Source organism: Ciona intestinalis, chromosome 6 (assembly GCF_000224145.3).
Source record: "Ciona intestinalis chromosome 6, KH, whole genome shotgun sequence".
NCBI lineage: Eukaryota > Metazoa > Chordata > Ascidiacea > Phlebobranchia > Cionidae > Ciona > Ciona intestinalis.
In genome coordinates this window covers 508,626-531,060 of record NC_020171.2, presented here as the reverse complement: position 1 = coordinate 531,060, position 22,435 = coordinate 508,626, and the positions used below count along the sequence as shown (strand labels likewise).

Here is a 22,435-nt window from a genome sequence, read left to right as displayed (position 1 = left end):
ACAAATATGTCATCTTTTGCCAATTCAATGTTGTTATTTTTAATTAGCAATAGTTTAGCCTACGTTTTCACATTGTATATATAGCCCAGATTAAAAAAACACAAATCTGTCATATTTTTCTGATCTTTCAATATGAGCAATGAAGAAGATGTTGGAGTAAGCGATGACGATTGTTCTGATGATTATGAAGATGACGAAGAAGACATCAATAATTATTACAACAACAACGAGGATGATTTTGCCGACAGTGAGGAGGAAGATGGAGACTCAACTTCGAATAATAACGACATCAAGTAATTTTACTCACAAATTTATGATTGTGACTTGCTTTATCCTCGCGTGGCCGGGAAACGACAGTCGTTATATTAACATGGGTGTTCTGTTTCATACAGCTCTGCCCGCTTACCAGTTACTCAACATCGAATAATAACGACATCAAGTAGGCTAACTTTACTCACAAAGTTATGAATGTGACTTGCTTTATCCTCACGCGCCGGGAAAATGATAGTCGTTGTAATAACATGGGTGTTCTGTTTCATACACCTCTGCCGGCTTACCAGTTTAGAGTTACTCAACATCGAATAATAACGGCATCAAGTAGGCTAACTTTACTCACAAAGTTATGAATGTGACTTGCTTTACCCTCACGCGCCGGGAAAATGATAGTCGTTGTAATAACATGGGTGGTCTGTTTCATACACCTCTGCCCGCTTACCAGTTATTCAAAGTGGAATAATAATGACATCAAGTACTGAGTTAGTTAAAGTATGTTGTAGCTCGTAAGTGGGCATAAGGTGTGGAATGGACATCAGTAATTTTTCCCCAAAAAATTATGAATGTAACTTGATATATCCTCGCCTAGCCGTAAAACAATAGATTTTATAATAAGGGCGTTTTGTTTCATACACCTCGTGTCAGCTTACGTGTTACCGCTTATGTAACACCAAGCAATAATTGGTTACATATGTGGTAATTCATAAACGGGCACAAGGTGTTTGAAACAGAACAGCTGTGTTATAACGACTGGTATTGCCCTAACATGAGAGGATAAGCAAGTTATATTATATATAATTTTTATACCCTCATTATCTGATTAAAATTTATGTTATAGCAACTTCTTTTTTTTGGCAATAATTGAGTCAAAACTGACTGAAGACTATTTTACTAGTTTATTTTTATTGGTAAGAAAACTGGGTCTTTTAGGCATAGTTGTCAATAAGTGTACCCTATGTGCACTGCCAAATTAGTTGCCAATATTTTTTTAAATTTTGAGTTAATTTTCAATGGTTATAGATTTTTTAACGTGACATCATCTTATTATTTTCAGGAAATTAATTCAAGAATTGGAGCATTTCAGCAGTAAAACTATGACTGTAAGCGAAACGAATGAGTTTTTATGGAAAGATTGCGACAAAGCATCAGTGGTGCTTAGTATTACACCAGCTATGTCTAGACTTGTGTTACAAGCTTCTAAATGGAAGCTCGCTGTTATAAAAACAAGGTAGGTTGTAGATTGTGTGTATTAATGTCTTAATATAAGGTGTGTAATGTGTTTGTTATGGACCAAAACATTCTCATATATATGTGTGTGTGTGTATTTGGAGCAATTGCCTCACACAGGTGACAGCTTTGAGCTTTGAACTTGTATCCTCTAATCTAGAGGCAAGTGCCCTAACTAGATGTATTTTTCATTATATAGTAGACTGTATAAGACAAACAAGCCAAATTTTTTGGGGGGGAATTTACGCTAAGAAAAAAGGCATATATATTACAGTGACACACAACTATTTTCCTAGAATCAACATTGCTTCTGAAAAGACAGCACTTTTTGAAGAGAGTGGTTTACAAAATGCCACAAATTCAAAATCAATCGAAAAAGTAAAATCTTCGCGACCTAAAGTTTGTGGGGTTTGTTTGGAGACTTTACATCGCAGTAAATTGCTGGCTTTAAATTGTGGACATCAGTTTTGTGATGGGTGCTGGAAACAACACATGGTGTTTGCTGTAAAAGATGGCATGTCGCAAGGTATATATATAATGTGATTTTAATAATCACCCACAAAGTAACATACTTGGTAACTCGTAAGCTGGTTTGGGGGTGTAGGAAACAGAACACCCGTGTTTAACAATTGTTTTTTTCCGGCCACGCGAGGATAAAGTTAGTTACATCCATTCATTCAGTCATTCAATACACTATTGTGTTTTAATATTTTCATTTTATTCTAAATGGGTGAGGTCATACAGCATGTCATGTCACCTTAGATTTAGAATAGAGTAGTAGGTCCATTTCTCGACACCCAGAGTGCTAAAACCTATTATTATTTACTGGGTTGGAGTAATGTCCATTTAAAAGTGTCTTGCCCAAGGACACATATACCTTTTTAGTGTGATTTTATATTTGTACATTTTACTAGTTTTCTGTACAGTTTAATTATTATAAATTATGTATAAGTAACAGAAATACATATCTAAAACCACCTAAATTATTAATTTATCTGAAAATCACCCACATGGTTACATATTATGTTGTAACTCATAGGCAGGCACGAGGAGTATGAAACAGAACACCCATGTTATAACGACTGTTGTTGCCCCACCACGAAAGAACAAAAACTTACATTCGTTCATATTGTTTCACAAGGTGGATGAACAAAACACCATGTTATAACGACTGTCGTTGCCCCACCACACAAGAACAAAAACTTACATTCTTTTATATTTCTAGGCATTCCTTGCATGGAGCCTGAGTGTACCTTACTTTGCCATCCTGATTTTGTGAAGCAATTCTACCCTGTGAACCAAGATTCTCCCTTAGAAACTGCATACAAGACCCATTTGTTCAGGATATCAGTATCCTCACATTACCAGTTACGTTTTTGTCCTGGGGTCGACTGTACAAGCGTCATATATGGGGAAAAACCTAAACCGAGAAAGGTGCAATGCCTAACCTGCAAGACTGCCTTTTGGTGAGTTGGAATTTTCTTAAAAATGATAAAATATTTTCCCCTGTTGCACAGTGACCAGATCGGTGTTATAACGACTGTCATTGAATTGCCCCACCATGCGAGGATGATAAGTTATTTAAATCAGTGGTTCTTAAACTTTTTTGTATGTTTTAACAAACATGCTTATCAGATTTACCCCCAATATGTAATATGGCGCTCCGTTTATTGAAAAGCGAAAACAACTAATTACATCAGTTGAACTGATGTGGAATTCAATTGGTAGCTCATTTACCCTCTAAATACTGGGAATTTACCCCAGTTTAAGAAACGCTGATTTAAATTGTGTTTTAAAATTATAAATATGTTGTGTTTAAAAAATATTTGTTTTAATTAATTTAATCTTTGCTACTGTGTTAAAAAGGTTAATAAAGTTTTGCAATGTTATTGCTACAGTTTCATGAGCTAACCACTTTGCAACACGCTGTAATTAACTACTTGTAATATATTTTTTTATGTTTATTTCAGATTAAAACACACTAAAAATAGGTTCAATTTTTTTGTAAATTTTGTAAATTTTGACATTGTTACGAGCTAATCGCTTTGGCATGGCGCTATAATTAGGTACTTTTAACATAGTTTTTGTATTAAAAAAATTACACAATAAAAATAAGGGCATTTTTTTTGTACTATATATATTAGATTTAACTGTAAATACTTACAGATTTATGAGCTAACCACTTAGCGATGGCGCTTTAATGATACATATTTTTTTAATTTTAGAAAAAAAAAACAACTAGTCTATATATATATATATATATATATAATAGGTTTAACAGTAAATTTATCCAGTTTTGAATGCGGGACCCCACCACACATACCAACAAACTGTGAAACGATTAAAAAATGGTTGACAAAATGCGCCGATGACTCAGAAACTGCCAACTACATAAGTGCTAATACTAAGGATGTAAGTGCCGTTTACTGTGGTTTGTTACACCTTTATTTAACACCTAGAGATACAGCTTGGCTGTGCTGTTTAAATTAAAGGGCGTTAAAGATTAGTAAAATGTGTGAACAGTTGATATTGGTAATATACTGGTAGTTAAATTAAAAAAAAAAATTTTAATGTAGTAGGGTAGTGGACGGGGAACCTTTAGAAAATAATATCCAAATATCCAGATCGTGTTTTAAACATTTAACAAGGGTCTATATGGGAGTCGTGTGGACACGGTTTTATAATTCTTTGAATTTTCTTTGTTTACTACTAAATGGGTCGAGAAAATAAAGGCATATGTGTCCCATCTCCCTCACTATAACTCATAAATCCCAGGTCTTTTTTACATAGGACCTAACCCATATAGAATGGAATGGGCCTTTGCATTTCATGTGTTATTTAGAATAGGAATGCGCTAGTTTTAAAATAAAGTTATATATAATAAGATACAGCTTGGCTCTGCATATCCAACACATTTTTTTTTCGTTTAGTGTCCTAAATGTCACATTTGCATTGAAAAAAATGGCGGATGCAATCACATTGTAAGTATTTTATTTTTATTCTATTTATTGTAACACTGTAGCCAAGTAACTGTATGTACATTTCTACTCTAAGTTATTGCCTATAAAATAATCATGTTAAAAATAACTGCGTTTCTACAAATTAAATTAAGCGAAATTCAAACTACTTTATTACTGAATTATTTATAAGAAGATTTAGGTCATTATTTGGTTATTTTAAATAGCTAGAGCAAACTGCCTGAAATGTACACCCAGAGTGCTACAACCCATTAGTGGGTTGGAGCAATGTCCATTAAGTGTCTTGCCCAAGGACACATACACCTGTCAGTATTAAGCATAAAACACAGATTTTTATGCACTGAGCTATGGTGCTGTACTATTTTTTTTTTTAATATTTTTTAAAACGCCACCATGCCCCAATTAATAAACAAGGGTACAATTTTATAAAATTGCATGGGGTATTACATGTCAAATTACATGTCATCAAAATAGGATAAACATCATAATTGAATTTAAATTGCTTTTTATTAGGTCAGAGTGGTTTAGCGTTTATCCCAAAACATTTTACAAGTTACTAAAATTCTTTATTTTGTTTTTCAGAAATGTTCAAAATGTTCACACAGTGAGTTCTTTGTTTTTATTATTTTTATTAAATATCTGGTATATTACTGTGGGGTAAGATGGATACCGTTACACTTTTTGGGGGTCGTAAGGATATGGTTATATAATTCTGTAAATATTTTTTCTTAACTATCAAATGGGCCAATAAAGTATAATAATAACAACCACCATCTTATCCTAACATACTATAACTTTATGGATATTTGTGTAAAAGCTGAACAGGCCATGTCTCCAACCTATTGAAGGCTTTGACCTTAAATTAAAATTTCTATTATTAATTTCTAACATTTTTAGTTGTTTATTGTATTAAACAGCTTAATGTTTTACAAATGTAGAAATTTCCACTTAAATTATTTTGATCATTTGTGTTTTACAACTGTAGAAATTTCCACTTAACTTATTTTTTGTAACATACAGTAAGGCAAAATCAGTAGTAGAACATAGCTCTTGTTTTTCTTCAGATTTTTGTTGGATGTGCCTAGGAGATTGGAAAAATCACGGCAACTCATACTACGAATGCAGTCGCTACAAAGAAAATCCAAGAATCGCTTCCAAAAACTCGCAAACGCAAGCTAGAGAAGCTCTGAAAAAATATCTGTTTTATTTTCAAAGGGTACGGTTTTGTTTAGTAATTTGAGTGGTGCTCTAATATATATGGTAGGGTGGGGAAGATGGGACACCTTTGGCACATAATATCCAGATATCCTTTTCTAGTTTTAAACAAGTAACATCTAACACCAGTCCTTGAAAGTCGTGAGGATCAGTTTCATAATTCTTTGATTACTACCAAATGAGACAAGAAAATTTTTCTAATTTTTTATGTATGATGTTAATTTGGACAACCCATTAGTGGCCGCTGGGTTGAAGCAATTGCCGTTAAGTGTCTTGCCAAAGGACACATACGCCAACATTGGTAGCAGCGATGAGGCCTGAACCCATTACCTCTGGGTTACAAGCAAGCGCACTAACCCCACAGCGCTGGCAATACACCACTCGCACTAAAACTTTTCCTTTTTTCCAACAGTGGGAAAACCACGACCGTAGTTTGCACTTAGAAGCTCAGGCAAGATCCCGAATACAAACACAGATAGAGGAGAAGGTTAACAGCAACCAAGGTACTTGGATAGACTGGCAATACCTACTAAGAGCTGGAGAACTATTGGCACAGGTAAAAAATTGTTATTATTTTAAAATAGATATAATATTTTTTTTCAAATTTTTATTAAAAAAATCTTTTTGCTAAAAATGTTTAGGTGTTGAGGTAATGGGACAACTGTGGTCTAAATTTGAGGTCACATGGCATGCCTCTCCGTAGGACCTTGCTCATATAGAATAGAATAGGTTCAAAAATATGTTTTGTGGAATTTTGCTAAATTGTAAAATGTAAAGAATTTTACATTAAGTTAAGTTACATGTATTTTTAAACACTGTAACTAAAATGCAAGGCATGCAAAAACTCTACTTAGAATTTATTATATAAAATATTTAAAGGGAAACAGGGATTTAAAGTAAGCTTAATTATGCTGATAAGGCAAATATACACAACATGTGACAGCGAGTAAACCATATTAAAAGGTTACTTTAGGTCATAGGCGCCAGACCTGGGGTGGCAGGGTGGGCAGGCCAACCCTGGAATTTTCTGTTTTATAAACATTACACAAATATGGCCCAAAAATTTACAAGGTGTGTCTAACTATTACTGCCTACCCTGCAATTAATAAAGATTGGTGCCTATGCTTGATTTTATGATATTGATTACAGCATAGTACATTCTGGGAGAATTATGAATTAAGTTTTATAGTATGACATAATAGTATTGTGAAGTTAACGCGTTTGAATTTAAAAACTTATTCACACAATGCGGTGCATATTAAAGTAAAATCATTTTTTTGTTTTATTTTCTATTTGGAAGCGATTTTTAACAGCGAAGTAAAATCAGTTTGCAAAAGTGTCTAAATAGGTTTTTATACACAATATCTAAATGGTTTTTTATACACGATGTCTAAATAGGTTTTTTACACACAGTGTCGTTATACTCTACAATACACATACCCTTTGGTATATTACGCCGAAACTGGCCCCGAAAAGGCGTTATTTGAATACCAACAAGCCCAGCTGGAAGTTGAAATCGAGGGCCTAGCTTGGAAATTGGAACACGCTGGAGAATACCAGCGTGGTGACATTGAAAACCAAATGGATGTAGCGGAAAAACGGCGCCAAACTTTACTTGCGAGATTTGTTACTGTTTAAAGTCATTTAATGATGAAAAAAAAACACTTTTGTCAAAAACAGATCGTGAAAAAGTTTTGTATATTAAGAGGTACAAGCTTTGATAAGGTTTTGAAAATCTTTTTGCTGAATCAGTGTTAAAATATTCTGTCTTTTTTGAATGAATTGCAAAATTACTTTTGTGAAACTTATGTTTCCCGCATCGCAGTGCAAACTGTTACTACTGTATTTGTAAACATTGTAGCTGTATTTTCGATCCTATACAAAAATAGGTGCCTTTGCATACTTGTTTTTTATGGATAAAACATGATTTTCTAAACAATTGTGGTAATAGCATAGGCGCCAAACCTGGGGTGGCAGGGTAGGCAGACTTACCCCAGAATTTTTACACTGCAATAATCAGTAAACAATACAACTAAAAAATTAGTTTTTTTTTATAAAAATTTGCATGTCTAACTATCCCTGCCTCCCCTGCGTTTTAAAAAGTTTGGTGCCTATAGGTATTGGACTATATATCTATGCTTCTCAACCCATTAGTAACATTTGATTTGGTTGAGTCGCCTACAATAGTGGTCAAAACCTTTTAATAATACTATACTAGTTAAATCATTATATAACATTTAGTTTTAAAAATTGGGTTCAAATTTTTTTTTATATAAAATTTCGTTTTTAAAAATATTTTTTTTTGTTGTTAAAGTTATAAAGGATTGAGAAGTAATGGTATATGATGCTTTATGTTATATGCTACTGTGTCTTGTAGCACAGTATAGTTGTATAACATGCTATAAAAGTGTTGCAAAGGTATCTATATGCACAGTAGGATCATTTTGTGCCTGGTTATTTTGTGCACATTAAATTTATTGTTATGCACAACTGTTTTTGTCATATTAAAAATACGATTTTTCACAAATTCAAATCGCTGTCTGTACTGTAGTCTTATCTTACAAATAAACCGTGCAATTTAATACTGCAGTTGTTAATAAATAAGTTCTCATCGTAAAAATTTTTATTTGCAATTTCATGATACAGTTTTTGAAGAAAACACACAGCAGAGTAAAATTCGCAAAAAATATACGGCAAAGCGTGCCGCCATGCATTTTGGCTTAAGTTGCAAATTTATTAAAATGCTGCAAAACAGCTATATTCTAAGTTCATTTTTAAGTCCAGTATGGGCTTAAATTAAATATTGGGTTTTTAATATATATATATATTATGGTGGGGTAAGATGTGACATATTTTTTTTCTCTCATTTGGTAGTAAACAAAGAATATTTACATAATTATATGACCATATTCTTACAACTCCGCAAAAGAGCGTTAACAATTGTTATAAACCAGATCAGAAAATATGGGATATTTTGTGCTAAAGGTAGCCATCTTACCCCACAGTACTATAGTTACAGTCCAGGCCGTTTTTAGAGGTAATATTTTTCAAGTGCATTTATAAATATGGTCATATTATAAGACTCCTATTTTTTTCTCTATATTGTTGCAAAAACATTTTCTAATTTATTTTAGGGAATTGGAGTATGCGTTTATCATGTATTTCATATTATTTATATTACACCTAAAAGTTTTACCTATTAATTTAGATTCTAAATTTTAGAACATACAGTTACCATATGAAAATGCATACACACATACAACATAGAATTTAACTTGTAAAACAATAAGCACTATTGCACAAAACAATGGTTTATATATGATGTCATAAACATAGTAGTTACCAGTGTTTTAAAACAAGAATTACCAAAATTTGCGTGAAGTACACAACAAAATTTTTAGAAAAATTTAAAATAAAAAGCAAAAAACAGACTATTTTCTCCACAAAAAACAGGCCACAAAAACAGGCAGTGCCCTAAGTATTATATAATTTTAAAATTCAAGACAATTAAAATGCCAAAAAAATGACAATTTTAGCTAAAAATGAAAAAAAAAACACTTGGAAAAATAAAACTAAAGGGTAGAAAAGTGGATAAAATCAACTCCTATTTTGATAAAATACCTTGTAAATCTAAAGGTAAAGTTTTAGTGATGTTCGTAACTTGTTCTGATAGCTGGTCCACTGTTATATTTGATACATCTATCTTATGCGATTTTACAAGAGAAATTTTTTGCCGTATTCTTAGAATCATGTCAACGACTTCGACTTCACTTTTGTCCTGACACCAAGCCATTAAATCCTGTGTGTTGGGATATTAGACATTATTTGTGTATACTGTACATTAAATAAACATTTTTGGACCAAATTTACCCTAAATCCTAGGTCCTCACTCATATAGAATAGAAAACAACATATATTTGGCCCAAAGGTTAAGGACTTAAGGACCTCTTCCATATAAAATAGAAAACACCATCATTTTTGAGCCCAATTTACCCTAAATCCTATGTCCACAATACAATTAATAAAAAATTAGTTACCAATAAAAATTAAACAAAATTTAAAAAAATGCAAAAAATTTTAATTTTTTTTCTTACCGTTTCGCTCAGCGCTGTCATATGCAGAGAGACCAGTTTCATTTCCATTTCCACTTTCCTTCTTTCAAGCCAGTGTTCAAAATTCGCGCTTCTCATAAATCTTCGGTATAATCCTATCCAGTCTCCTCTGGTACCAGAGGTTAACTGTGGCCCGTTGTTTTCAACTGTTTGAATAAAATCATTCGGACGAAATGGTTTCAAAGTTGGAGGGGCCTGTTGAGAATATGTACAGTGCAAATTATGTAGGGTAAAAACAGAATAAATTAGAGTAAAAACATTAGGGTAAGATTTAGATCAGCCTAAATATGTTATATTCAGACAGTGAGCATGAGGTGTATGAATATACCATGTGTGTCTGGTGTATAAGAAGACACCCATGTTATAACTTGACAGTAAGCACGAGGTGTATGAATATACCATGCGTGTTTAGTGTATAAAAAGACACCTATGTTATAACTCTATAATGAGCACAGAATGAAAGACTTTACAGCTGTTTTTAAACAGAACTATGTTATAATTTGACTGTGAGCAAGAGGTGTATGAAGACATTCATGTTATAACGTGACAGTGAGTACAAGTACACTAAAATAGTATATTACAAGAACAAGTAGAAAACCAGTAACCTTACTTTTAGAGGAGATATACACTTCTGCAGTGGCATAAGGCTGGCAAGATATCTCTCAAGTGGGATGATAAAACTTTGTGTTAACTCAAGGAAATGACGTCTTAGTAATGCAGAATGTGTCTTGCTTGTTTTGTTTTCTACTAAACTCTGTAGGAAAATTATAAGTTAGGTTGTATAGATATAGTAGGGTGGGGGAAGATGGGACACCTTTTCCGTATATTTTCTCGTCCCACAAAGAATATTCAAAAAACAAAAACTTACCTTTGTAAATGCTTTTATAAAATTTTTATCCTTTTTTAGAAACTGTTTATATTTCGTATAAATTCCACTTTTCGGATCCAAAGTTTTAATTGCGGATGATTTTTTCAATTTCGAGTCGCTCGGGGTTAATGTGGGTTTTGAACCCCCGTAGTTACCCAACCCCACTTCTCGAACTCGCACAATATGGGGCCAATGTTGAAAGGTTTTAGTAAAAAAGGGGTTTGTTACCCCTAGTATTACAGAAGGCCTGTAAAAAAAATGAAATTTGAATAAATAAATGTAACTGGTTTATCTTTGCGCGGCGGGGCAAAAAACTTAAAGTAGCATTGAATGAATGAATGAGTGTAACTTATTTATCTTTGAGTGGCGGGGCAAGGGCAATAGTTATACCATGAGTGTTCTGTTTTATACACCTTGTGTCCGCTTATGAGTTACCTTGTATGTAACTTTGTAGGTGATTTTTTTTGGTGGCAATTTTTTATTTTTTTTGTCTGACACTTTAGACAACCAGTAAGGCACCACTGTTAAAGCCACAAATAGGATGAATGAGTGTAACTTATTTATTTTTAAGTGGCAGATCAAGGACAGTCATTATACAATTCATGATATTAAATTACCAGATTTTGCGGCCTTATTTCATGTGTTGAATGAATGAATGTAATTTAATTAATTATCTTTACGCGATGGATCAACAACAGTCGTTATAACAAGGATGTTTTGTTTCAAACACCTCATACCAGCTTTACCATGTATGTAACTGTGGTTAATTAGTGTATATACTTACGGAGCTTGTGTTTTAGTTGTGTATTCTTTAAACTCGCTGTCGTGGATCGTAAAATAGGGTCTGTAATCTGAACAATACCTGGAAATGTGTATTCAGATTAAATTGAGTATTAATTGTACAGTAAGTACATAAATAATGTTTACAATGTTAATAAATATGTTATGATACCCCATGTAAATAGTCTGTGTACACATACTATTGAATTAAATGTAAGTTGCTTTATCCTTGCGTGGGCGGAAAACGACAGTCATTATAACACGGGTGTTTATACACCTCGTGCCAGCTTACGAGTTACCACATATGTAACTGTGTGGCTGTTGTTTTTTTTCTGTATGGCTGACGATTTGACAACTTATAAATAACCCAATGGTCACTAAGTGTCCTTACCAAGGATATACACCCACAACGGTGGCAGCAACGAGCCTTGAACCCACAACTATGGGTTACCAAGTGCCTAAGTATCTTACCTTAATGGGTTAATACACGATACAAGTGCAAGTACAGTAGATGAACATGCGGTAGGAGAAGGTGCCATCACTACAATAGGTTCCCCAATCAGTACTAACTCCCATAAGAGATGTATATGGGGCAATACATCAGATAAGTTCTGATATAAATCAACTTCATGTATTGATGATAATGAAAATGGTGTACGGTCAGGACTCTATAAAAAAGCATTGTCATTTTTTAGATGTATGTAAGCTATTTATTCTTGCGTGGTGGGGAAATGACAGTTGTTATAACATGGGTGTTCTGTTTCATACACCTCAAGCCCACTTTTGAGTTGTCATGTATATAACTTTGTGGGTGATTATTTTTTGAGATTTTTTTGTGAATTTGACTAACAATTAGGACAACTTATAAGAGTATTTTGTACAAAAAACTTAACAGACATTGCTCCAAACCAGTGATCATTAAATGGGTTGTAGCACCCTGGGTGTCAGAAAAATGTGCTAACTCTGTCCTAAATCTCAGGTCCCATGGTGTCCCAGACTGTGGGACCTTGGACACATAAAATAACCGTCTTTTAAATCAAGTACAAGATAGCAAAAAGATTGTTTTCCTACAGTTTCTATAACTTTTGATACATAAATGTTCCTTACAAAAACATAACATTTCAGCAAGCATAAGATTATTGCTTCAGTAACTTTTAATTTAACACATAGATAAACTGACTTTGTCTGTGTTATCAAGTACATTGGTTCCAGGCTTGTCTTGTTTAGTAGGTATCCTCACATGTAGAACCATTCCCATTAAAGGCAGGTTAAGAATTTGTCCAGGTATTGGACTCGGCCATTTGTCAATGTCATGACAAGCTGGGAAAATAGAAACAATATAATATTACTCGCAATTACTAAAAAATGTTTATTTTGAAATTGAAATGACAGTTGTTCTAACATGGGTGTTCTGTTTCACACACATGGTGAACGTTTAGATGAGTTATTATCACAACTGTTATTTTGTAAGTGATATTTATATAAGACACCCTTTCGTTTCCATTAGAAGTTTAACGTGATAATAATTAAACATAAATGGCTCGTTTGTCTGCTAGGTGTAGCGACCACGTTTCTTTCTTCCAATTAAGTGTAAATATGATTTTAAGAACTGTTGTTTTGTCGCTATATCCTGTCTTTTTGTTTTAAACATTTTTTAATCATCGTTATTGAATCGAAAATACAAACAAAAAGTTATTAAAAGTTTAGTTTTTTAAAACGTACCTGCTTCTAAACAAGGGACTCCGTTATCAAAATACTCTGGTGCAATGATGTCTGAGATTTCTTTGAAAAAGTTAAAGTATGGCAAAGAGCTGAGTAGAACGACTGATTTTTGGAAGTAACCTCTTTTCAGTGTCTTGTCTCGAACTTGTCGAAAATAGACATAACCGTAGTAATGTGTTTCGTCTTTCTGTTTGAAAAAAATTTGTAAGTAATTCTATTCTTATTTTTTTTTATGTGGAAGAGGTTCTACAGCAGGGCATGTCACACACTACCATTACCCCAAAACCCAGGGTGCAATCACATGGACCTCACCAGATTTTGAGGTCTGCTGCTTCCAGAAGGTAGGTGTCAAAGGTTTTAATGTTAATAGATGGCCAGACTGCAGAGTATGACAGGTGCACGCCCGATTTTTTACAGACTTTTGGTGATGCACGTACGTATTAAATTAAGTAAGACTTCCTAACGTGGCTTGAAAATGTACATGCTTTGCAGGCAGATTTTTAATGATAGCACACGCGCACACGAAAAATATCTGTCTTGCACGCGCAAGATCTCGTCAGGAACTGCCATACTCTGCGGACTGGATGGATGGGAGATCTTCCCTTTATAGCTTGGCCAAGGATAAATAGTCCCGTCTATTACTCCATGGTCCATGACAAGCCTTGCTATAAGACTTCACCCATATGGAATACAATGTTGTTCTAAATTTACAGCCATTTTGTATGAATTAAACTACAACTAATGCATAGTATATATCCTACTTTAAAGACAGCCTAATGGTGTAGCACTTAACATTTACCAGCAATGTTACAGGGCAGTCTTTCGTGCATTGATAGTCAGTATCTTTATTGTTGGTTCTATAAAGTGAATTTCTTCGAATACGGAACCAGTATTGTGTATCACCCATACAGCCAGAATTTGAATCGGGAAAAGCGAGGTAACATATGTTCGCTTTTTCTACATCGCTGAGTTCAATATGGGTAGGGTACATAAACTAAAAAGGAATAAATGTAACTTGTTTTTTAGTTGTTTATTGTAACATGGTGGGGCAAATTTAAAAGTTATAACATGGCTGTTCTGTTTCATACACCTCGTGCCCACTTATAAGTTCAAAACGCATATGTAGCTTTGTACTAATTATTTAATAGATATTTTTACAAAATTATGTATGGAATTAATTAGGTATGGCTGACAATTTAGACAACCCATAAGGGACCACTAGGTTGGAGCAATTGTTGTTAAATGTCTTGCACAAAGACATACGCGCCAACATTGCTAGCAGCATCGAGCCTTGAACCCATTAACTCTTGAGCTAGAGGCAAGCGCGTTTACCAAATGTCATCATGTCCCCTACAAGTTACCAAGTATGTAATTTCAGATTATACCATAGTAATAGTACGTTTTAAGCCACTAGATTTAGGCATTTTATTAGATTTATTATTGAAAGCACCCTGTTACAGATACCTCCATAGCTTGCCCAAGTTCTAAGTCAAACGTGACAACGCACACGCAATGAAGCCATTGTGAAAACTGATCCCAAGGCAGGACCGGCCGTTCATCTTCATTTGCAGCAGCTAACTCCATTACTCAGCTTATTAAGACAGTTTTTGATCTGGCGTTAGCTGCAAATGTAAAGGTCAATAGAGTATTGGAAATCGCCATCATGCGAGCGTTTCTATGGCTGAATATAAGCGCTAAAGGGCACTAGTTATATTATCCAGTTTGCATGAAAGACAGGCATGTTTATGTAAAGTTTAAACATAAATTATAGTTTAAAATGATGCAAGTAGATATTGGTATACAAATAGGCACTTTAAAAAACAACATTCGTTAGCTACTTTTGACACAGTTTTTTTTATACGTCAAAGTGCATAAATCAAGGGCGTGTTAACTCTCAGTATAGTTAAGAGGTTTATTTGTCTAGTAAGTTGCACGTTTTTGGCTTGCGCATATTGAAAATCAAGGTAAAAAGTGTTTTAATAAAAGCTAAAATTGTAAATATTATTTTTACGATTGTATGTGATGATCATATGAGGGAATTCCCCTTTACGTAACAGCGGATTATATAACATTGTCAATATGTGTCACCAATGTTTATAATCGCTTATATTCTTCGTTGACAACTGTATTTGACTGCCAGAGCAGATTCAAAATGAGCATTTACCAGAAAACAGCGTTTTTTATTAAAGGACGTCTTCAATTCACAAAGTAAGTGTATTTAACAATGATTTTGAACCAAATACTGAACACTCAAATAATTGCCTATGGAAACTGTAAAGTAGCTGTTGTTTTATTTCAGATCGTTTTTTTTACACCATATGATTGTAAAGTTATAGTATTGCCATAATACATGGTATGTATAGTGTAACTTAAAAAATAAATTGAATGCAGCTCATTCAATGCGATATAAATGTACACATGATAGTAACACGTTAAAATATGCTTGCATTTTACAGAATGTAGTCATTGCATTTTGCAGTATATACATAGTGTTTTATTTAAAAACCTTGATAAAATACAAATAGGCTTATTATCCAGGCCTACAGTGTCTTTAAGTATACAGACATTCAAAACTCGCATTTAATTTAAAGATTAAAGTATTTAAACATTATTTTTTACAGTGGTGGATATGCAAAGGCAGCAAAATCCTTTCACCCTGAAGACACTAAAAAAGATGTAAGTGACCAGGTTTTCATGGTCACTGGGGCAAATAGTGGTTTAGGAAAAGCTGCTGCAATTGCTATTGCTAAAAACGGTGGAGAAGTTCACATGGTGTGTAGAAATTTGGAGCGTGCAAATCAAGCAAAGGAAGATATAGTCAAAGAAAGTGGAAATTCTGTAAGAGGTTTTTCTATATATATGCTTGATATTTGTTATATAAAGTGCTTACCGCGTCTGCCTGTGACCCAGAGGTAATGGGTTTAAGACTTGTCACTGCTACTATTGTAGGTGTATGTGTCTTTGGGCAAGACACTCAACGGCAATTACTCCAACCCAGTGGTGACTAATGGTTTGTCGGCGTGTTATGACGACTGTCTATTTCTGCCCATAGGTGGATAAAGTAAGTTACATTTATTCTTTCACATTTTTAATGCGTGCTTTTTTCTATTTTAGAACATAACAGTTCATGTGCTCGATATTTCCAATACAAAAGAAGTTTACGAATTCGCCAAGAATTTTTCTTCAAACCATGAAAAACTCAATGTTCTTGTAAACAATGCTGGCTGTATGGTCAATGATAGAAAAACTACTGAGGTTGGAAACCTTGAGCTTAATTTTGCCACTAACACAGTGGGGACTTATGTACTGACACAAGAACTGGTACCCCTGCTTTTAAAATCTACTAAGCCAAGAGTTGTAAGTAAAAATTTCAAAAAATTCCTAAATTTGTATTATATAGTAGGTTGGGGTAAGATGGTTTAGATTTTCATTATTATTTATCGTTCCATTTGGTAGTAAACAAAGAATGTTTACAGAATTATATATATTTTTGAAGATTTTCTTTTTTTGTTTTGACAACCCATACGCATATGTGATTTGAACAACCCATTGTTGACCACTGGGTTAAGACAATGTCCATTAAGTTAGTGTATAAAGTTAGTCATTTACCAAATGTTAAGCATTTTGGCAATTTAAAAAGCAGAAGAATTGCATCTTAGTTTACCTATAGTAAAAAAAAATATGCAGATTTTTATATATATATATTTTTTTTACCTATTGCAGATAACAGTTAGTTCTGGGGGAATGTACACTCAAAAACTGAATGTTAAAGATCTTCAATCTGAAAAAGGAACGTTTTCTGGAGACATGGCGTATGCACAACAAAAACGGCAACAGGTATTCATTAATATTCTATATAGGTGAGGTCCTACAGCGTGGCGTGCCAAGGGAACTGAGATTTTGGGCGATTGCCAATAGTTTTACTTTTACGTACCTTTTTGTATATGCAGTATTGACATATAGATTATAGAAGTAATTCCATCGGTGTAATTTGTTTTTGTCTGGGTACTATGATATAAGATGAATGAATGAATGTAACTTACTTTATCCTTGCGTGGCTGGAAAACGATAACACGGGTATTTATACACCTCGTGCCAGCTTACGAGTTACCATGTATGTTACTTTGTGGAGGTTTATCTTTGTTGTGGATTTTTTTATGTATGGCTGATAAATTAGACAACCCATTAGTGACCACTGGGTTAAAGCAAATTTCTAAGTGTCTTACCCAAGGACACATACCCCCACAGTGGTAGCAGCGACAAGCCTTGAACCCATTACCTCTGGGTTACAGGCAGGCGCACCAACCACTTTGCCACGGCGCCGGACATGGTTACCCACTATAGAATACTACAGTAAAACAAATGTAACGGAATAACTGTATTATGCATTTGGCATCTGCTGTGTTAAAATAATTAGTTAATTGCCTGGTGTTGGCTCATAAAACATGGCTTACTGTTTAAAATCATGAAATATTAATTTCTTTTAGTAAAATGAGCAATACATTTATTTTTGATATGCAAAAAAAGAAAATAATAGCCGTTATCATTGTATTCAAATAAATTGTTAGTCATACATTTAGACCTATATATATAAATGTTAAAACAGATAAAAAAAACGCAGTATTAAATGTACGGTTAACTGACACGAGGTGTATGAAACAGAACAACTGTGTTATAATGACTGTCATTGCCCTGCCACCAGGGCAAAATAGGTTACATTCATTTATTTACCACATAAAATAAGGTCTGAAAATGTGTGATAACTGATAAGTAATTCAAAAATATAAATTATATACTAACGGTCGTTGTCCCGCCACTCAAAGATAAATAAGTTAAATGTTACATTCATTTAATTCGCATTTTTAAAAGTGATCCTTTATTGGTTTTCAAATTTTAAATTGTATAATGACTGTCGTTGCCCCACCTCTTAAAAAAAAAGTTACATTCATTTATTCAATTAACATTTTTAACAGTGGGCCTTTTTATATGCAGGTTATACTGACTGAGGAATGGGCCAAAATGCACCCTGATATTCATTTTTCTGCCATGCACCCTGGTTGGGCTGATACTCCAGCTGTGAGAACATCAATGCCTGGGTTTTATGAATATATGAAGGATAATCTAAGAACTGCAGAACAAGGTATATTTCCTATAGGTATTTTTTAAGTAAATCTGGGGTGACATTGTTAAATACAGTTACACTCATAGTTGTCAAACATAGGGAACCTCATTGATTAATGTGGTGAATGCAATATACTTTGGCTCTGCTTGTTTGTATAGACACCCAACAGCAGGGTAAAATTTTGGTGACATTGTTAAAATACAGTTACACTCATAGTTGTAATACATAGGGAACTTTATTGATTAATGGTGAATGCAGTATATATTTTGGTTCTGCTTGATTTTAAAGACACCTAACAGCAGAGTAAAATTTGGGTGACATTGTTAAAATACAGTTACACTGATAGTTGTAAAACATAGGAAACCTCATTGATTAATGTGGTGAATGCAATATACTTTGACTTTGCCTGTTTATATAGACATCTAACAGCAGGAAAAAATCCCATTTTTAGATTGCAAAACTGACATTACACCAATATGTTTATGATATGTTTTTTTGTATTATTAGTTTTATAACAGCTCTTATGGTAACTGTTTTATTTAATTGTAGGTGCTGATACTATAGTTTGGCTTAGTGTTTCTGACGCAGCTCTAGCCCAACCTAGTGGCTTGTTCTTTTTAGGTAAGTTAAACACAAGAGTGTGCTGTTGTGTTATGTTTTAGTAGGTTTAAGATTTTTTGATTTTTTTTTGTGAAATCGCTGAAATTTTACAACCTTGACCTGGATTTGAACCCAGAATCTCTGGTTCATTATATTGCTTTCTACATAGGCCCAAATTTTAAGGTTAAACCATAACATGTATAAAAAATGGACCAATTGTTAAATTTGCAACATAATAATAACAAAGTTTACTTTTTTTGACGGTAGCGAAGATTAAAAAATATTTTAAACGAAAAACAGAATATAGCGACAAAACAACAGTTGTTAAAACACGCTTACAGTTAAAAACATATTTACATTTAATTGAAAGAAAAAAGCGCGGTCACTATTTTAATACGCTTTTCTCTAATTAAAATATTTATACTAAAAAGCATTTAGTCAATGGAATAACTTTCAGCCATGCACAAACGTATTGGCTTTCGTTTTCATGTTTCTCTATATACCAAAATACACGCGTCGCATTTTTCAGTCAATTTAGGGTCACGAAATACGTAAGTGTGACGTCATATTGTGTTGTGTGGTTAACATGTCTATATATTGCAGCGTTGCTGTTTCATGAATGCTACCCGCTGTTCCTTATGGGGTATTAGTATTACTGTAAAACAGCTTATAACGTAGTAGGGGAAGATAGGACACCTTAAGCATATAGTGTTCAAATATGGTGATCCTGTTTTAAAAATTAACAACGGCCTATGGGAGTCAAATGGGACGAGGAAAAAAGACTGAAAAGGTGTCCCATCTTTCCCCACCCCACCATATAACATAACATGATAATTTATCCTTGGATTACATTACCAAAGGTCATATTGAATTAACATAGCGAAAAGAAATGGAATTAACAGCAAAACGAGTCGTTCGGGCCATCTTACCCCAACCTACTATATATTTTTACTATTTACAACCCTAACCAAAAACGCATTGGTAAAACGCGCATTTCTACAAGGCAATTTTAAGAATGTCAAAAACTATTTGTTATTTGCGTAGTTTCCGCACGAGTATTTATAAAGTAATGTGCCGTAAAAAAAGGTCCTGACATTAGACATGTGTAACAGGCGTGTATTATGCCCACAAAACTTTTATTTGCTTTACGTTTTAATTACAGATTGCACCTCAAACCAATCTATTTTTATTAGGGCGTGTTTACGAGGGAGAATTTATATTTGTTGGCACTTAATGTTAAGGATTTTTGTCTGTATTTCATAGCGCGTGCCTCGCTGTAGGACCTCACCCATATAGAATAAAATGTTTTAATCAATGGGACAACTCTGGCCTAAGTCCCTTGGAATGCCTTGTAGTAGGACCTCACCCATGTAGAATATAGAATGTTTTAACTAAGTAATGGGACAACTCTAAATCATATCTCATGGCGTGTTACGTTATAGGACCTCAACCATTTAGAATAATAAGCGTTTTTTTTCTGTTATTTATCTTATACCATATTTAACCTCAGCATGTATAGTAGGGTGGGGAAATACAGGACACTTTAAGCACATAAAAATATCCAAATATATCGTTATCCTGTTTTAAACAATTAACAACGATCCATGGGAGTCGTGAGGATACGGTTTCATAATTCTTTGAATGTTCTTTGTTTACTACCAAATGGTACGAGGAAATAGAATGAAAATACGTCTCATCTTTCCCCCACCCTACTATATCATTGCGTTATGTATAATACAGTGCAATTTCTCATAACATATATGCGAATATAGATCAAAATGTCATGCGATGGGTAATTTTCTAGCTGGCAAAATGCGTCGCAGTTCCCAGAACTGTTACTAAAATAAATTCGCTGCTTTAGGCGGGTAATTCCCCTTTTCCGAGAAGGAATGACAAGAAAAAATTATTAATTATATTTAAAAAAAATAAGAAAAAAATATTTTTTTTAGAAAAACATTATTTTTCTTGTGTTTAGACGTCAGCCCTTAATGGTTTAGTATTATAACGCCAATTGCTTCTTAAAAGCTTTTATAATTTGAAAAAATACCAAATTGTCATTTATATTGACGTAGGTACATGTAATAATAGTCATCGGTTTTAAGCTCTCAGAAATACGGGATTGGTAAAACCGCCCCACCCTTAAGAAGCCATACATACTTATCAGCGCTTGAAAATCTTATTTTTTCAATAGACGTGATTTAAAAACTATTTTCGACGCTAAAAAGTTTTGTAAAATTACTAACGATGTAAAATTTCGCGAGCCAAAAATAAACAGTAGCCAGATTTGGTTCGGTATTTGTAGATATTTTATTTCTAGATTAAGTACACCCGTATAGCCCCGCGTTTTGCATACATATTTGGCCCGTAATGTTTAGATATAAAACTGTGGGGTAAGATGGATTTAGCACATAATATCCCATGTTTTCTGATCGTGGTTTGAACAATTTACAACGCTATTTTTAGAGTCGTGAAGACACGGTTATATAATTTTGTAAATATACTTTGTTTACTACCAAATGGGACGAAAAATGGAATGAAAATATAGACCACCCCAACCCAACCTATTATATATGATTGCTAGATGTACTTATGGGTTGTCTGAATTATCAGCCATACACTCAAAAAAGTAAAAAAAAAATCAAAAGACACTGACAAATTTACGTACAGTATAGGATAGGGGAAGATGGGACAGTTTTTAACTTTATTTTGTCGTCCCATTTAGTAGTAAACAAGAAAACTTTAAAGAATTATAAAACTATATCCTCACGACTACCATGGACCGTTGTTAATTGTTTAAAACAAGATTAGGATATTTAGATATTATGTGCTAAAGGTCTCATATCTTCCCCCACCCTACTATATATAGTAACTCGAAAGCGGGCACGAGGTGTATGAAGCAGAACACCTGTGTTATAACAACTGTTATTGCCACTTCATGCGAGGATACATAACTTATATACCCCTTTAGTGCAAAACCCGCTTATTTTCCAGACCGCAAGGCAGTCCCTACACACCTGGCTCTAGCATGGACACGCGAATCAGCAGAAGATAGAAACACCTTTCTGACAAAAATCGCTGAAATTGCTAACCAGTTTAAACCATAATGCATATAAATAGAAATCGTTTTTTTCTCATATTGAAAATATATTTAGCAAATTTGTATGTTTTGTTTCGTACACATTCTATAGCCGTAACAAGTGTTGTATTTATTATTTGCAAACGTTATACTTTCTCATGTTACATATAAAACATATAGTAGGGTGGGGGAAGATGGGACACCTTTAGCACATAATATACAAATATCCTGATCGTGTTTTTAATAATTAACAACGGTCTATGGTAGTCGTGAGGATATAGTTTTATGATTCTTTGAATGTTCTTTGTTTACTACTAAACGGGACGAGAAAATGGAGTTAAAAGGTGTCCCATCTTCCCCCACCCTACTGTATCATAAATTGTATTTATCATTTCATATCAAGTCGTATTAAGTAAAATAGCAAAGAGAAGGAAATAGAAAAACGACAGTTGTTAAAACACG

General features: G+C 33.7%; 3 protein-coding genes across 6 annotated transcripts; 2 read left to right on the top strand and 1 right to left on the bottom strand.

Annotated features, from left to right (window-relative positions):
* Positions 1–52: 52 nt before the first annotated feature.
* LOC100179266 (E3 ubiquitin-protein ligase ARIH2) lies at positions 53–8,313 on the top strand. 3 transcript variants are annotated; one of them, XM_002132068.4, is made up of 10 exons: positions 53–293; positions 1,328–1,501; positions 1,797–2,026; positions 2,726–2,966; positions 3,795–3,912; positions 4,431–4,481; positions 5,061–5,082; positions 5,543–5,694; positions 6,106–6,249; positions 7,107–8,313. In XM_002132068.4, exons 1-10 carry the CDS (start codon positions 133–135, stop codon positions 7,329–7,331), a joined length of 1,518 nt encoding a protein of 505 aa, XP_002132104.1. In that variant the 5' UTR covers positions 53–132; the 3' UTR covers positions 7,332–8,313. The 3 variants fall into 3 exon arrangements, with proteins under 3 accessions (XP_002132104.1, XP_026690672.1, XP_026690671.1); XM_026834871.1 differs by lacking the exon at positions 53–293 and adding an exon at positions 338–439; XM_026834870.1 differs by lacking the exon at positions 53–293 and adding an exon at positions 645–748.
* On the bottom strand, positions 8,302–20,270 carry LOC100181589 (protein DENND6A). 2 transcript variants are annotated; one of them, XM_026834869.1, is made up of 11 exons: positions 20,259–20,270; positions 14,640–14,787; positions 13,975–14,169; positions 13,176–13,362; positions 12,634–12,773; positions 11,925–12,121; positions 11,458–11,535; positions 10,674–10,920; positions 10,416–10,559; positions 9,788–10,000; positions 8,994–9,492 (listed from the first exon to the last, which is right to left on the bottom strand). In XM_026834869.1, exons 2-11 carry the CDS (start codon positions 14,757–14,759, stop codon positions 9,298–9,300), a joined length of 1,716 nt encoding a protein of 571 aa, XP_026690670.1. In that variant the 5' UTR covers positions 14,760–14,787; positions 20,259–20,270; the 3' UTR covers positions 8,994–9,297. The 2 variants fall into 2 exon arrangements, with proteins under 2 accessions (XP_002132111.1, XP_026690670.1); XM_002132075.5 differs by lacking the exon at positions 20,259–20,270 and having other exon boundaries at positions 8,302–9,492; positions 14,640–14,831.
* Positions 15,130–22,059, top strand: LOC100176936 (dehydrogenase/reductase SDR family member 12-like). The gene is made up of 7 exons (XM_002132078.4): positions 15,130–15,383; positions 15,797–16,013; positions 16,290–16,532; positions 16,899–17,012; positions 18,168–18,315; positions 18,847–18,918; positions 21,889–22,059. Exons 1-7 carry the CDS (start codon positions 15,328–15,330, stop codon positions 21,999–22,001), a joined length of 963 nt encoding a protein of 320 aa, XP_002132114.1. The 5' UTR covers positions 15,130–15,327; the 3' UTR covers positions 22,002–22,059.
* The last annotated feature ends 376 nt before the right edge of the window (positions 22,060–22,435 follow it).